The sequence below is a fragment of the Micromys minutus genome (genome assembly GCF_963924665.1).
Source record: "Micromys minutus genome assembly, chromosome: 10".
In the NCBI taxonomy this organism is placed as follows: Eukaryota; Metazoa; Chordata; class Mammalia; order Rodentia; family Muridae; genus Micromys; species Micromys minutus.
In genome coordinates, this window is record NC_137979.1 from 2341557 (window position 1) to 2358970 (window position 17414).

A 17414-nucleotide genomic window follows, 5' to 3' on the forward strand; every position below is an offset into this window, starting at 1 on the left:
CTCACTCTTCCTTCCAGGTACCGGGGACTATGTGACTCCCCTTACCTCAGCCAGTCTGTTGTCCTGTTCTGAGACACAAATGTTTTACATGTCCTGGTGCTTCCTGCACTGAAGAATGGTCCTCACTGTGGAGGGTAGAAATGGGGGGAATCTTTAAGAGGGGTGCCTGGTGGAAAGTAACTATGTCCTGGGGTCATTGTCCTTGGAAGAGACTAATGGTGTTTTACACTGAATTACTTCCCCATGATAGTTGGTTGTTATAAAAAAGGGAGAGACTTGTCCTTAAAGCTGCCTGGTATCTTCTTTTCTACAGGAGCCTTTCCACATGGAATCCTGCATCTGCTGTTCTGATTCTGTCCCGGATAAGCCCCTCATCAGATAGATGCTAACCCTACAGGCCACAGGTTTTTCACCTCTGAAACCATGGGAACATTTCAAGGTGTGTGTGTGTGTGTGTGTTTTATGAGACAGGGTTTCTCTATATAACAGCCCTGGACCAGGCTGGCCTCAAACCCATAGAGATCTACCCGCCTCTCCCTCCTGAGTGATGGGATTAAGGTCATGTGCCACCACACCCGCCTTCAATATGCATTTCTATTTGTGTGTATGCGTCTGTGTGAGTGTACACCACCTAAGTGTGGATGCCCACAGAGGCCAGAAGAACACTGCAGTCCCTGGAACTACAGGTGGTTGTGAGTCACCTGCTGTGAGTACTGGGAACAGATCTCATAATCTCTGGAAGAGCAGCAAATGTCCTATCCACAGATTCATCTATCTAGCTCCAAAAGCAATGAGGTATAAACCTCATTTCCCTTTCATCGCCCAGCCTCAGTTATTTCGCTGACCTTCGATGCCGTGTGAAGGTCAGTCTTCACTGTGTTGGTCTAAGAGTCAATCTCTTTGAGCCCTTATCGCACACTTGGAAGAGAAATCCTGAGCAAATTCTCCTCACATGGTCCAGCATGAAGGCTGTTGATGCCATTACTCTCCTGCCATGACAGTCACTCGTGGGAACCCGAGTTCCCTCTTAAGACGCAGCTCTATGGGCCCTGGCAGTTGAATGTGTGAAAGGTTACCACCATCTTGCTTTAGGAACACTGTCTGGACTTCCGCCCCCAGTACCGAATAGAATCCTGAAAACCCTTCTGCAGCTTCCAAAGGGGAAGCAAGGACTCCTCTGTACCAAGTGAGTCCGTACGACGGGTAACTAGGATAGGAAGAAGAGAGAGTTCAGAGGCACCAGTGAAGAGAAACCGACTTTATTGTTTCGGAGGAAAGTTGATTTGGACATGTATCACAACAGCTGAAAACAAAATTTCTGTATTCCAAATCTAAGAATCAGGGTCAGTGAGTTTTAATGATTGCTTGTCTCTGTCCCTCAGTGGGACAATGCATTAGAATCAACGCCTCTCAGAGAATCTAAAACCCTTACAGGAAGCGGTATTATACTTCGTGGTTTCTAGTGGAGAAATAGGGATCTAGGGAAGAGGATCCTAAGGTAATCTGGCTTCGGAATGAGAAGAAGGGTCCCAGGCCTCCCTTACACTAGGCTAGCGAAGGGAAGACAGAGTCTGTCAGGATTTTCTGCAGGATTTTCATGGTGTCCTGGGCAACTGAAAGAAGCATGCGTTCATGTCTCTTGTTTTTTAAACACCAGCATGGGAGACACTTAAACACACAACAGAACACATTCGCAGTCATCAGCCTCAGTTTCCAGTCTTTTCTGAGGAGAGTGCGCAAGTTTTGGCACTTCATGTTGGCCTTGTACTCCAGGACCACTGTCCCCATACTCTGGGCTACCTGCTGAAGTGACTCATCGTCTATACCAAACATCAATCGGTACTTTTGCAGACACTCCCCCATGTCATCATCATCTCTGACGCCGAGAGAATTCTTTAAGCGCCTGTTGGCTATTTCCAGCTTCCAGAAGTCTACTTTATCACCAATGGTCTTCTCATACATTTCATAAAGGGTCTTTAAGGGCCCAGAGCACCTGATGTTGGAGAGGTCTTTATGAAGTGTGTCCCTAAGCTTCGGGAAGTCATGTAGTAAAGGGTCTAGATTGGATACCAGGAATATGGGGGCTTCCTTCACCCCCTCCTTCTGGAGGTTTTCCCGGATATTCTCCTGGATACTCAGTAGGAGCCGGACCTCTGAGAGGCAACTCACGCTGAGGTCCCTGTCCAGCTTGGTCCAGACGACATAGAACCTCTTTCCTATGCTCTGGATGACTTTGGCCAGCTGCACGTGATTGGCGCTGAACTGCTCAGAGGCGATGATGATGAATATGTCACACGTACTGAATTTCATCTCTTCCACATAGTTCTCTACAGTTTGGTCTGTGGCCCCCAATCCAGGCAGGTCCCATAGTACCACACTGGGAAACTGGGAGGAAGAGTACTGAGCGGGAGTCTGGGTGGTCCTCACCACCCCAGTGGGAGCAGAGACATCTTCCTCATGGCCAATGATCCGAAGTGCATTAACAAAAGATGACATGCCATTGCCGGAGTCCCCAGTCACAAAGATGCTCACTGGAATTTGGGACAATGTTGCCACAGTCTCCTGGATTCCATAGATCAGTTCCACGAGTTTTCCTTCTTTTAAAGCCTGTTCAGTGCCCCTGCTGATCTCAGGTAAACTGTTGCAGTCTGTTTGATATGACATGACAAAGGGGAAGGACGAGTTCAGTGGAGCATAATGACTCTCTGCCATCTTGGGGAACAATGGAGCAGCCTATAGGAGAAGAGGAGGAGTTGGGGCATTAGACACAGGATGGTAATGGAGCAGCCTGTAGGAGAAGAGGAGGAGTTGGGGCATTAGACACAGGATGGTAATGAACTGACAGGCTTTACAGTACAGCCTCAGGGTTTCAGACACACAACCAGAGACATCGCAAAGACGCCTTGTTAACAGACAGAACAATTCAGAGCCAGCTGCACATCATGGAGGGATGTTCCTGAGGATGGTTGTGGGGCTGTTGTGTAAAGGACTTTACTCCAGGAGCAGGACAGCGATGTCACACAGATCACAAAGGCCCTGTGTCAATCTAAATGAGCCGACAGGATGGATCAACAACTGAAAGCACTAGCAGCCAGCTCTCCTGACTATGCCTTGGGCTGCAAGCATAATTTAATTCTTCTTTTCTAAAAAGCACACACTCTGCCCTTTCCTCTTTCAAATGATATTTTTATTTGGGATCACCCCTTTCCCTAGTACGTGCTCATCCCCACAAGCTTCCAGAAGATAATTTTTAAGTGGCCTACTACTGATTCTCTGGTCAGCTCATGTGGTTCTTTTCATTACCGTTGGTAGTACTGTTATTGTTTCTAGGGGGCACAAGTTGATGTATGAAAGTGAATTTTTTTCATTGGTTGATTCCTTGCAATGAAGTTCTAGTATTTGTGAGAGTAGGGCATCACTGAGAAGAGACTTGGTATTGTTTTTCAAGACAGGGTATCTCTGTATGCATGGCCCTGGCTGTCCTTGAACTCAGAGATCCACCTGCCTCTGCCTTCTGGGATTTAAGGCGTGCACCACTACCACACAATGTTACAACACACAAACCGCTCCTTACTGATGGACTTGAACAGTCCTCCTATCATGAGCGATTATTATTCTATCCTCTTAAAATTCACCTTTTTTCTTGTGCATGAAGATAAATAAAAACATTCTATAACTCAGGGCTAATGAGATGGGCCCTAAAGGCACTTGCTGCTGAATCCGATGACCTCAGTTCAATTGCAGGAGGTCACATGGAGAGAAAACTGACTTTTGAAAGCTATCCTCCAACCCACCCCTCACATGTGTGCTTGAATGTATGTGTACACACACACACACACACACACACACACACAAAAACAATAAATTAAAACAATTCTAAATCCAAGACCTTTTTTTGTTCTTTTGCCAATAGAGCCTTTCTGTCCCATTGGGAGGACCCAGGGGGTCATCTGGGAACATCTGAAGACATGTTTTGCCCTCACATTGAGGGAGGAGGTTTCCCTAGAATGCCAACTTACTTATCTGTAGGACATGTGTGGAACATGTGTAGGACATGTGTTGAACATGCTCATGCCATGCTATGCCCTACAGCACAGCTTCTCATCCTGCAGCCTCCCCTTGCCTGGGGACCTTCTCACACACACCTTTTCTGCAGCAGCTCCTGAACACCACCCATTTGCTCCGCATAGCCTGGCACTCCAGTCTTCGGACTTGTATTCATCCTCTACAGAAGGCAGTGGTCAGGAGACCATTCCATGTTTGAGGGGCTCAGCTCTTTGCAACATGGACCCAGTCTTGGAACTCCAGTTTTCTGCCTCCAGCACCAGAAAGTCACGTTACCCACCTCGCAGGACTCGTGTGATGGTTTCATGACACGATCCGTGTGACGCTTTCTGGGCACCTCTCAGCTCCCTGGTGAGGCTCTCTGGTTTTATTGGGGTCTCTGAAGCCATTCCTTGGGTTCTTCCTCAGCTCTTAGACTTAAAGCACACAGCAAGAGGGTCCTGTGTCTGTGAATCTGAGTTGGTTCCTTCAAATGCCTTATCTCATTTAACAATCCTTAAACCCTATCACATAAGTAGTATTCATTATTGTTGTGGGCAAAGGAATAGAGACATATGAATAAAGTCTTATTCTTGTTTGATACAGGATCTTCCTTTGTGGTCCAGGCTGACCTGACCGGTTATGATCCCTCCTATCTCAGTCTCCCTAGTGCTGAGATTACAGGGCTATAGCACTATGTCTAAGAACCAGTCATGAATTCTACACAGAGTATGTAAGAAATCCAATAGTGCAATGTGACTCCATGTTTCTGTCTGTATAGAGAAGACAGTCCTACTTAGCAGAGGATTTGATGCCCGTCGAGGGGTTTTGTTTGGGACCCTGACCTACTTACTGCCACCAATTGTCACTCTCCCTTTATATGGACACACATTTCATAGTTCTGGAGTCCAGGTTTTCTGTCCCCCTTATACGCATCATATAACCGTGTATATATATGAATTGCAATGATTAAGGAGTTACCCCCTGGTTCTCCAACTATACAGAACTTGGTTTAGAGTTAAACTCATCAACACACTAATATGCTTTATCAAATGACTGCAAAGATGTCCAGAATTCACTGAGGGGAGGATACGGCAAAGGTTGGGGTCACATATCACACTGCATAGGGGCTGTGAGCCTGTCAGCCCTGTAACTATAGAAACACTCAGGGTCCTCCTGCAGCAGTTCTTAGGTGACTGGTGGTGCTGTGGGACAGCCAGGGCTGTATTTCCTCTTCAGAGTGTCAAGGGCTCTGAGCTGGGCATGACGGCAGCGTAGCGGACTGGCATATTCCGGGACAAAGCCGGCTGGAAGGTGGGGGAATGAAACTGGATAAACTTCAGGAGGAGAGAATGGTCTGTAATGGTGTACAGAGATGGGGACAGAGGAAAGGCAATCGTCTCTCCGCTCCTTGCCTGTCAGAGTAGAAGATGAGAGGAAGCATGATTTTCGCAGAGCTATCAATGTGACAGTGACTGGAACCTGCACACCTGAACACCCTGCACTAGACCTGGGGATGGCGCAGGCCACAGACGCACACGGATGCCGGCAACTCTCAGGAGGGCTGCTGAAGTCCACATTTTACAGGCGGACGGGGAAAGGCCGTGTGGATAACTGTATGAAGCGGCAGGGTCTCCCAGGAGCCACACAGGAATTCTGGTGTGGACAGCCTTGGAATAGTGTGGCTCAGAACGCCACCCAGTATTTTCAAAGAGCCCCTAGGAAAGAATTCTTTCTGGGATTCAAGTGACCTCCACCTCTTTTTATGAGGATCATGCCCAGGTGATTCATTTCACCTCTCTGCCCAGGGTTGAAGATTCCCAAGGAAGAGTATAGATCCTTGTGGCTGACAATCCAACTAGAGCTGGGGGCTGGGCCTGGGAAAGAGAACCGGATGGTGGGGAATGTCTTTCTAGTCTCCCAGCAGACACACAATGGAGGGATGCTCGCACACACCTGCCCATCGCCGCAGGAAAGGTGGCAAGGCAGCTGTCCCGCTGCTCGACGTTATTCCAGCTTACTTCAACGAGCCGAGTTTCACTATTTTCTACTTCAGTTAATTAACTGGAAAACATGCTTATTATAGCTCACTAAATAAATTTCATGGTTTACCTGATGCAAAATTTACAAGTGGATTTTTTTTCTGTGTAGAGCTCTGAGTAGTTTACACACCACATTATTATTATGAATCTAGGGAACCAGACTAGACGAGTAATGAACCTGAAATCAAGGATTTTTGTGAACGGCCGTCCTTGTGTGCTAAAGCCCTCATTTATTTCTTGTTTGATCACTATTAGGAAAGAGAGAAAAATCACGATGTTTATTTATCTTTGGAAAGTGGGATAAACTTCCTCATGGTGAATGGGTACAATACTTCCCACGTGCTCTGGGAAACCGGTATTTGAAAAGCTCTCACCTCATTAACAGATTTACAGATTCGTGAATGAGGTGGTTCCTTAAACAGAGCTACTCTCTCCAATGCAAATAAATCATTTTAATGGAGTCGGACACAAAGGCCATTAAGATACCTTCTATTCAAACCCACGCTGAGATCCCTATCCCACAGGTGGTCCAGATAAGAAATAAATTCTGTTTCTTCCTCTAGATTTTTTTCATGTATCCTCGCTATTGCCTATGGCTCATTGTGATCTTGGGCGTTTGCTCTGTGAGAGGCTCTAGCTCAGGTCCCAGGAGAATACGGGTTGGCACACTCTTCTTCAAATTTAGCCACTTCCAGAAGACCCACAAGGCCAGGAATATGCGGGCGAGGTAGGCATTTGCTTCCAGGCTGACGGCTTAGATGGGTCTGAGTGGCAGAGATACAGCAGGGCTGTGTGGTCCTGACACAGAGGCTCTGCTGTGAACACTGCCTGAGCAAAGGAAGCCAGACCCCAAGGTCACATGACCCGGCTCACGGTTTTCCGGTTCATATTTTAAAGAGGAAAGATTGGGGGTGGCCAAGCGACTTTTACTTACCCGATCCTGAGGAGTTATTATGTGTGATTCGATGTTAGTGGCCTTCCTGGAACGTCATCCCTTCCTTCCTAGAAAATAAACGTGGTCCTCCGGCAGAAGTTCTCCACGGAGAGATCCAGAACTGGTACCCAGACTGGATTTTTAGAGATGAGTTGCAGAGGTCTGGAGTTCTTCTGAGAGGAGATGAACCAAGACGAGGTCTGATCGGGTCAAGTTCCTTTCTGCCTCTGTTCTCTAGACTTTGCTTTTTGCCGGCAGTTTTTAGATAAGAGATCTGCTTGCCAGGACCCAGCAAGGGTGAGGTGGGGGTGGGCTGGATTCCAGCTGAGTCGGTTTTAGTTTCTATTCCTAGAAACCAGCTGGTTTTCAGAATTAGGTGGGGCCAGCTGCCTAGTATTCTTCAAATAAGCGCAGAACCCGGCCCATGCTGACCCAGGTTCAACCGGAGGGATTGGGGGTGGTGGTGGAAATGGGGGTGGGGAGCATTGGGGTGAGAATTGTGTCTGCTTAGGGACTTTAACAACCAGCCCAGCGTCTATGCCCCCTGTGTCTGAACCCCGTGTATGAACCCCGTGTCTGAGCCCCCTGTGTCTGAACCCCCTGTGTCTGAGCCCCCTGTGTCTGAACCCCGTGTCTGAGCCCCCTGTGTCTGAACCCCGTGTCTGAGCCCCCTGTGTCTGAGCCCCCTGTGTCTGAACCCCGTGTATGAGCCCCCTGTGTCTGAGCCCCCTGTGTCTGAGCCCCCTGTGTCTGAGCCCCCTGTGTATGAACCCCCCGTGTCTGAGCCCCCTGTGTCTGAGCCCCCTGTGTATGAACCCCCTGTGTCTGAGCCCCCTGTGTATGAACCCCGTGTATGAGCCCCCCCCCGTGTCTGAGCCCCCTGTGTATGAACCCTGTGTCTGAGCCCCCCCCCCCGTGTCTGAGCCCCCTGCTACTTCTTCACACAGACACCACCTGTGGAGATGCTGGTCCAGGCCTATGCTAACTTCAAGACCCAGCAAACTCAGGCCCCTCAGGTGCTTGGAGGTTGCAGGAGACCTTGTTCTGTATGATTGTTTCCTGTGTCCCGGCTCATTTGCTTACTGTCACCTTGCTGTCTTCCTAAAGGAGAATGTCAGAGCACCAGGGAGTGGAGAATCAGCCTCTTGTCCTTGCTGGTGTGTGAGTGGGAAGAAGGTCTGAGTTGAGAGGGGGCATATTTAAGTTTCCTTAGATCAGGAGGTAGGTTATAGGAGAACTGGACACCTGAGCAAAAGCTGGACACTTTGACCATGGCAAAGAGGCACTGACCCCATGTGATGTTCTCATGAAGAAAAACAGCTGTTCTCTAGGACCGGCTATGGTCAGTGTCTAAGGGGGCAGTGAAGAGGGGCTGAGCTGCTTTCAGAGCACTGGGTGGCACCGTTATTCTCTTTGCTGCTGTTCTGTACCTACAGGCAACTGAGTTCTTACTGCACAGCTGAGCCTGCCCCACGCTCACTGTGGGAGGCATGAGGAAGCTCACATAGGTGCTTTCCAGTGTCCCAAACACAACTTCTGCCTCGTGCAGGCTCAGTACTGCCCAGAGGTTTGGGCAGTGTGTCCCCCCAAGTGCCCAGTGTGTCCCTCTACTAGTGCTGGTGGCCTTCTTTCTCCTTACTGGAAAAGACTGAGTTGCTGAGAAAAGGAACGAGTGTGAGCTACTTCTGCATTCCTGTTGTTGAGTAAACTGCCATCTGTCCTTGTTTGATCTCTCTGAGCCCTCAGCTTCTCCTCAAAGCCTGAGGAGAATCCAGGCTGCTGCAAATCTCTGGCTAATTTCGATCTCCGCCTTTAGACATTCAACAATCTACATGTCCTGCTTTTCTTTCTTTCTTTCTTTCTTTTTTATGGTGCCTATCAAGTGTACTTTATTGAATCCACTGTGGATAGATAAATGAGTGTTACACTTGCATGTAGAGAGGGGCAAAGGGGCAAGGAGGGATGCAGCTGTGCGGTGGAGCACATCAGGACCGGAAGCCAGAATCCTCTAACTCTAAAGCCAACCAGCGTTAAGAGCAAAGATGCCGACAGCCACAACAGTGATAACAACCGTGAGGATGCTGAGGACCAGGGTGCTGATGCTCAGGCAGTGGAGGTGTCGGCCTGGGCTCCAGTCACACCACCCACCGTCTTCCGGTCCCCAGACTTCACAGAGTCGGCATAGGCAATGAAGCCCAGGCAGCAGAAATCCATGAAGAGTGTGCTGAGCAGGGACCAGACCACATGGTCAGGCTCTCAAATGTTGCTCACAGTAGTTCTGACCGAGGCCGATCCAGGTGCCCCCAGCTCAGCCGCCTCAAATTCTTCCTTGATCCTTTTGTAGTTTGGGGGTTGTCTCCCACTGGCAGCGGCAACGAAGGCTTGACAAGTGTGGTTCATGGTGCCGAGCAGAAGCAGACGGGAGAGGATGAAGGGCTCTGCGGGTCTGCCCCTTCTCCAGCAGTTTGGGTTTCTTACAAATTTCCTTTTTCCTGAATTTTAGCTTAATGAAACTGGTCTGGGTTCCAAGAGGCAGGGATCTAAAAAGCCTGCAGGTCAAATTACTCCAGGTCAGGATGTGAGGAAGGATCATGAATCAGGGGGAACTTCCCAGCCAGAAACCAGGACATGTCTCTTGGCCCGGACCTCAGCGTTTATGAGTGAGGGTCCTGGGGTCTGTGGACCTCAGAGTTTATGAGTGAGGGTCCTGGGGTCTGTGGACCTCAAGAGTTTATGAGTGAGGGTCCTGGGGTCTGTGAACCTCAGCGTTTATGAGTGAGGGTCCTGGGGTCTGTGGACCTCAGAGTTTATGAGTGAGGGTCCTGGGGTCTGTGAACCTCAGCGTTTATGAGTGAGGGTCCTGGGGTCTGTGGACCTCAGCGTTTATGAGTGAGGGTCCTGGGGTCTGTGGACCTCAGCGTTTATGAGTGAGGGTCCTGGGGTCTGTGGACCTCAGCGTTTATGAGTGAGGGTCCTGGAGTCTACGAAGCTCAGGCTAACAGCTGCAGAACCTCACTGACCCTATCAAGGTCCCAGCCAGGCCCCCAAGGACCTGCTATTCTCTGACAATAGAGCCTACACTCACTACTGGCATCTATTCAGGTAGACGGTGAGGTGAACGGTACGTCTTATGTCTTATAAAAAATAAGGAGAGAAGGAATATCTGAAAGAAAAGAGAATGTTCAGAAAAGATGATGTCCCGTGTTTCCGCGCCAATGTTAGGAAAAAGATGGAGAGAGTGGGAGGGTGTGCTCCATGGAGGTGTGGTGAGGCATGGGGTGAGGGGTTCCCCAACCCCTGAGGGACCAGCCCACATGACGGTATGGTACAGAATAGAGTTTATTCAGGGCACGGGGAGGCAGAGAGGAGAGGAGTAGAGAAGCTGAGACCCGCCGTGAGCACATGGAGAGGAGGGGCAAGGGGGAGAACAAGAGTGCGAGGCCACAAGAGAGCAAGTGTCCTGCTTTCTTTATGTGATTTCTGAGAACAAACAGGAACAGGTCTGAGGACAGTACAGGAAGGCCAGAAAGAGAGTTTCTGGAAACTTCTGTCTCAGTGAGCCAGCATTTCAACTCAGGAAATCCTGTTCCCCCAGGGGCCGTGTCTCCCTTGGTCTCAGTCTTCTCAGGCTCTCACTCCTGAGGAGAAACTGAGGCTGGGCACAGCAGGCTTTGTTTTAACTGCATGTCAGGTAAAGGTTCCTCAAGGCAGGAAGATGTAATGGCTGGGCACCGTATGTACATCATATAATCAGAACAGGGCAGTCTGTCCTTAAAATGTCACTTGCTGAGAATCTTTGACTGGGAGTCTGGGGTTAGGCTTCCCCAATGGAGGCAAGGCTGAGGGTGAAGTTGAGGCCTGCTGAGGAGCTGGTAGTGTGAGCTGGGTCACTGGGACACAGACATAATCTTATCAGTTGAGAGGTGGAGGGAAGAGCTTGCTGTGCTGACTCTCAGGTGGTGTAATACTGAGTTCCAGGTCAGCTTGGGCTTCGTAGTGAGACTTTTGCAAGAATTAAAAAAATTGTATAAACAATAAAAAAAGGTACACATTTTAATTATTTTGCTATGAAAAGGATATGGGAGTTCAGTCATCTCAAACTCAGTCTGTTACTGTCTTCACTGTGTGTGTGCGTGCACGCGTGTGTGTCCTTTGGGGAAAAGAAGTATTAGCCCTATAGAAAGACAATTGGTGGAGGCTCTGAGGAAAGTTCAGGCCCTCAAGGCAGAATACAGGGTCCTTTGAATAGGTACAGGGGAAGGGGGAGGTCCCATGGCACATGACAGTTATGAGCCCTTCTGATTCCTCGATAGCAGGAGAGTAAGGGGTGTCTTACATTTTGGGAAAGGGATATAGGAAGTGGTAGGAGGAGCTCATGTAGTTAATATGTGTCCCTCACATGGGACATGCTGCTGATGGCTGCGGATAGCTTGGACTCTGGCAGGCTGGGCTCCCCTGTATACATACAACCATGAATGTAGACAGAGACAGACGGGTGTTACCTAAGAACGTCTGCGTTGGATTCTAACTTTTGTATGTGTAGGGTGTTTCTCTGTATAGCCTTGGGTGTCTCGGAACTCACTCTGTAGACCAGGCTGGCCTCGAACTCAGGGATCTTCCTGTCTCTGACTCCCAAATGCTGGAATTAAAGGTGCGCACCACCATTGCCAGGCAAGATTCTAACATTAAAAAAAAGATTAATTTATTTTTATTTCACATATGTGAATGTTTTGCTTTTGTGTATTCACACCGTGTGTGTGCATGGTACCTGCAGAGGCCAAAAGAAGCCAGATCCCCTAACTGTCCTAACGGGAGTTAAAGACAGTCGTAAACTTTCATATGGGTGCTGGAACCAGAACCTGGGGTTCTCTCCAAGAATAGAAAGTGCTTGTTTTAAACAAATGTGTTTGACACAGTGCAGTGGTTTGAATATGCTTGGCTCAGGGAGTGGCGCTATCAGGAGGTGTGGCCTTGTAGGAGGAAGTGTGTCACTGTGGCTTTAAGAGACCTTATTCCTAGCTGCCTAGAAGCCAATTAAACTTCTCTTGTTTACTTTTGGAACAAGATGAAGAACTCTCAGCATCTCCAGAGCCATGCTGCCTGGATGAGGCCATGCTCCTGCCTTGATGATACACTGAACCTCTGAACCTGTGAGCCAGCCCCAGTTAAATGTTGTTCTTTAGTTGTCTTGGTCATGGTGTCTGTTCACAGCAATGGAACCCTGCCTACGACACATAGAATCTCATTGTGGCCCTCCTTGGCCTGGAACTCTCAGTATAGACCAGGCTGGCCTTGAACTTACAGAGTTTACCTGCATCTGCCCCCTTAGTGCTGGAACTAAAGACATGAACTGTCAAGACCAGCACAGGCTTGTAGTATCAGAGTTAATCACAATCCTAGCTTAGTAGGCTCTTACTCTGGTTAATCATTCATTCACCATAGAAAGAAAGGGAAAAGTCAATGACTACAAAATACAGTCCAGGCATTTCTCTGTTTACTTCTTCTGATACGGCAGTGTGGGCACTTGCCTTTCCACCCTTTTGTTCAACAGTGATATCCTGGTGCAGTTCATTAATCACACCATGTTACATACACGTTACAGAGAGATTAGTGGGGATTCACTCTTGAGAAGCTGGGTGATCTGTCAGTCACAATCTCACACCTATAGCATATGGAAGCATACACATGTACAGACAGACATGCATAAATCTACACACACACACACACACACACACACACACACACATACACACACACACACAAGTACACTGTAGCTGTCTTCAGATACACCAGAAGAGGGCATCAGATCTCATTACAGATAGTTGTGAGCCACCATGTGGTTGCTGGGAATTTGAACTCAGGACCTCTGGAAGAACAGTCAGTGCTCTTAACTGCTGAACCATCTTCCCAGCCAGAATACTTTTTTAAGAAATTTGTTTGTTTTTCTGGAGCCGAGGCCCCAATCCAGGGCCTTGTGCTTGCTAGGCAAGCACTCCGTCACTGAGCTAAATCTCCAACCCTTGCCATTTTCTTTGAGACCAAAAAAAAAAAAAGAAAAGAAAAGAAAAGAAAAAAAGACCCTAGTGTTTCTGAAAGACCCTAGTGTTTCTGTCAGGGATAGTGTAGGTGTCTTAGCTTCAAGCACTTGGCTTCTCATGGACCTTGTTCCTATATGTGACTCCAACTCACTCACGGAAGGTTTGTCTGCTGCAGTGGACACACTGGTAGGAAGGGTTTTCTCAGTCTACTGTTCCTGCAGAGACAGAGACAGGGATGCATGCGTCACTTTCCTTTCCTCATCTTCTCACAAAGCACCCACGGAGGTCACTTAACTCCTCAAACTGTCATGTGTAAGACTCTAGCTATCACGGAGACACACCTCAGTTCTTCATCTAGAATCTCGCTTTTGCTTACAGCTGGGGCTCAGCAAGGATTTTATCTCTCCTGCAGCTGCCCTTCCGGGCTGTGGCTTGCTATTGGATCCTGGACATGGGAAGTCTGTGCTGCAAAATATGTGAGGTGTCTTAGCACCCTGACCTCACTCAGAGGGGGCAGCTTCTTTCAGTACTTCATGGCATAATTCAATGAAGATGGGACAGCTTTCTTTTCAAAATCATGTGTGTGTGTGTGTGTGTGTGTGTGTGTGTGTGTGTATGTGTGTGAGTGTGTGTGTGTGTGTGAGAGAGAGAGTGTGTGTGTGATTGTGAGTGTGTGTGAGTGTGTGTATGTGTGGTGTGTGAGTGTGTGTATGAGTGTATGTGTGTGAGAGAGTGTGTGTGTGAGTGTGTGAGTGTGTGTGTGTGTGTGTGTGTGTGTGTGTGCTTATCTCAGCTCTTGTCACTTCATATCTTGCTACCTTCACAGATCATTTTGCACATGCAAACTAATTGCCCTTCGATTCTCTGAAGGAATAGAAAGTGGGATATTCCTCATGTAATATTTTGGTTTTCTAACATTGGATTCATTCTGCCCTGGCTCACATATTCCATGTCTCTCATGGAGAATCAATCTTCTCTAGGGATGAGACTCGTGATGGAATATGGGTTATGTAGTCCCAAGTAAAAGTGATCAACCCTAAACACTTATCCCTACAAGCCACACTAAATAGACTGGGTAGGACTTTTGGGGTACGTGTGTGTAACAGTAAACATTAAAGAAGAGGGATTTGAGTGGAAGTGGAGGGATGTGGGAGAGATTGGAGGGAAAAAGGTAGGTAAAAAAAACAATTTTACAAAAGAACACAGGGGTGTGTGTGGGGGGGGGAAACGCTTTTCCCCTAAGTAGCCTGCAGGTGTCGATGTGGTTCCTTTGTTCATTTCTCTAGCACTAATAGTGTGGATAAAAATGGTGATAAAGGCTCAGTCCCCCCAGATAGAGCAAAGATATTTCTTCCAAGTCTGTCTTAGTCAACCAGTAAAGAGTTTGCGGTTCTTTGCAGAAAGAAGCTTGGGTGACTGAGGCAGTGACCTTACTGATAAGCCCACCTCACCAGGGGTGAGGACTCATCCTTGGAAACCCCTGCACTGACAGCTACAGTAGGGTGTCTCCTCTCTTCAGGAGGGAGGCCTGGTTTCAGAAGCCACACTGTTTTAAGAGGTTCTCTGACTCTTTCTTTCTGTCTCTGTGTCTCTCTTTCTCTGTCCCTTGTCTGCTATGAGCTGAGCAGCCTCCTTAACCACATGCTCCCAAGTCCATGAAGCTTTCCCTAAAAGCATGAGCCAAAGCCTTTTCAAACCGTGAGTCAAAAATAAATTCTTTCTTAAGTTGTTTCTTTCAGGTGTTGTAACCAACATGAATTTCACCACGTCTTCGTCATTTCCTCTTATCAAGTCATAACTTCTGAACTAGTTATGGGGACCAAATAGAATTTGGCCACTCCAAAAAAAAAATTTTTTTTTTTTTTTTATTAAAGACAACCTACTGGAGGCTTGGCTTCATTTGGTGACAAGAGATATCCAGTTGGGGTTCTGTCTTCCCATTATATGGCTATTTCATTTAGATCATCTTTATATATACATTTGTGTGTGTGTGTGTGTGTGTGTGTGATTTTAGAAAGCATCTACTGTATTAGGTTTCCATATTACCTCTTAAATGATCCTTAGCGTTAATGGTCTCTCCCAGTATTCCTTCCCTTGTTCCTCTCTTCCTTTCTCTTCTTCACTTTATCTGCTGATTCCAATCCAAAAATATTTTAAGTTGGTTTCTTCTTTCAGTTATGGTTGTTTGCATAGGTGGAAGTGATTTATTTGACAAGAACAACATACCAGTGATCACATCACTGGGAACGTGACTTCTCCTCCACCAGCGACAATAATCCTGCTCCTGCTCCTGAGGAGGACTGGGCCTTATTAGCCTCCCTGGCCCTGAGAAGGTTGAGGCTCCCAGTCTGGTACATGTCATGCAGGTAGCTATGACTTCTGTAGGTTCTTGGCTACAAAAGTGTTTCACATCATCCCTGTGTGCACATACAAATGCAGTGAGGGGCAGGGGAGGGCGATGGATTCCCCTGGGGCTGGAGTTACAGGCAGTTGTGAGCTGCCTGATCTGCTAGGAACTCGATTTGTGTTCTCTGGAAGAGCAGCACTTGTTCTTAACCACAGAACCATCTCTTTTGCCCCTACTGGTCAAATTTTTAACAAGCACACCTTTCTTCTCTTATTGGAAAGAAGGTAAAACCATTTTATTTAATTTAACATGGTAGTCAATGTGGTAAAACTAGGTTGAAATTTATTTTTCACTCTGTTCACATCCTTTCAACATGTTTGCTTCCCTGTGGGTGTAATCTATGACCAAACTCACCATTTCTGATTAAGTCAGAAATGTGTTGGAGTGATTTCTGTTTAAAGGCAACAACCTGGTGATTGTCAATTGATCAGTACCTCGTCTAGTGTTTTCTACAAGAAAATAGGAACAGTAGTTAGTGGTTTAACGTTAGATTTTTATCTGTGTGCCATAACCAAGACCTCACACACTTGTGCACATCTTCAGTGACTAATGGGCACACAACATATCTGAGCACCAGGTCAACATCAACATGTTACAGACTCTGGAGAATTATCTCAAATGACTGGGGTTGGAAAGTGGACACTCTACAAAGTCGGAACTTCCTGGGAGATCCTTTATGGAATGTGGGCCCAATACAGATACTAAATCCAGTAAAAGAAAGGATTAACTAAACCAATTCCACCCAATGGGAAAAGAAAACTAAGGCTCACAGCCATGGTAATTTCAGCAATACCAGACCACCACATACTTAAGAGTGCACGTGCCTATGAGTTTGTTCCACCGATCGACCCATATATATCCTCTGCTTGAAGCTATTAGAGCTCAAGATGGGAGATAAGAGTGAGGAGTCCTAGCAAGAGCATCATATACAGAGGATCTTTAGGGAAGGAGGCACAACAGAGGCTCTTTAGGGAAGGAGGCAGGGAGACTCACACATTGATTGCTGAGAACGCATGACGGGGGAGGGAATGTGTGTTCTAGGATGTACAGTGACTGGATTCTGTGGGCAGCACCTTTACAGTCTTAGCAACAGCAAGAAATCCATTCCGCACAGGAAAGATCCAAGTGAACACACCTGGAAAAAAGAGTTCACCACTTAGCCATGCACTCTGGCATGTTCTTCCATGGGACACTGAATTGCATTAAAGATATTCTATTCCCGTTGGATAACTTAGACTATTTATTTATGGGCTGAAGAAATGGCTCAATGGTGAAGAGCACTTGCTGCTACTGTAAATAACCAGTGGTTAGTTCCTAGCACTGTATCAAGTGGCTTACAGCTCTCTCCAACTCCAGGTCTGGAGGATTCAAAGCCTCCTGGAATCCGCAGGCACTTGTATGTATACAATGTACACATACATACACATAAATAGAAACAACAAATACATGTTTCAAAAGTCCACTTATATTCTACCAAATAAAATTAGTAGCTTATATAATATAGTGACTAATATTCCATAGAGCATTTCCTGTGGGTCGTTCTATGTAGTCATGACTTGCTGATCTTGACAGAGTCCTCAGTCAAGGAACATGGGAACTATGGGAACAAGCCTGGTAGTTATGAATTTAAAAGTTTGGTGGCTCTTTGTAAACAAAGATGCTAACATAGACCAAATTTTTGGCTTTTGATCCCATTTGTCCAGCAGGAGGAAGGAGTGAGCTTAGTGTATTGATTTATTTAATCCAGAAATATTTGATATGCTTACCCATGATCAACAACGTCAGCAGTGAGTAAGGCATATGTTGGGAAATTGGTAACAAGGGATTTAAAAAGCTTTCACTGTATTACCACAGTGTTCAAAGGACTGACTTTATGTCTAACTGTGGAGTTGGCTTCTCAGTGCAGATAAAATACTCAAGCTGAGCCAAACCAGAAGGTCAAACAGACA

At 47.1% G+C, this 17414-nt stretch overlaps 1 protein-coding gene across 1 annotated transcript; it reads right to left on the reverse strand.

Annotated features, from left to right (window-relative positions):
* Nucleotides 1–1545: 1545 nt before the first annotated feature.
* Nucleotides 1546–4372, reverse strand: LOC308426267 (immunity-related GTPase family M protein 1-like; the record flags this gene model as incomplete). Its single annotated transcript, XM_080924012.1, has 2 exons — nt 1546–2733; nt 4346–4372. 2 exons carry the CDS (start codon nt 4370–4372, stop codon nt 1546–1548), a joined length of 1215 nt encoding a protein of 404 aa, XP_080780138.1.
* Nucleotides 4373–17414: the final 13042 nt, after the last annotated feature.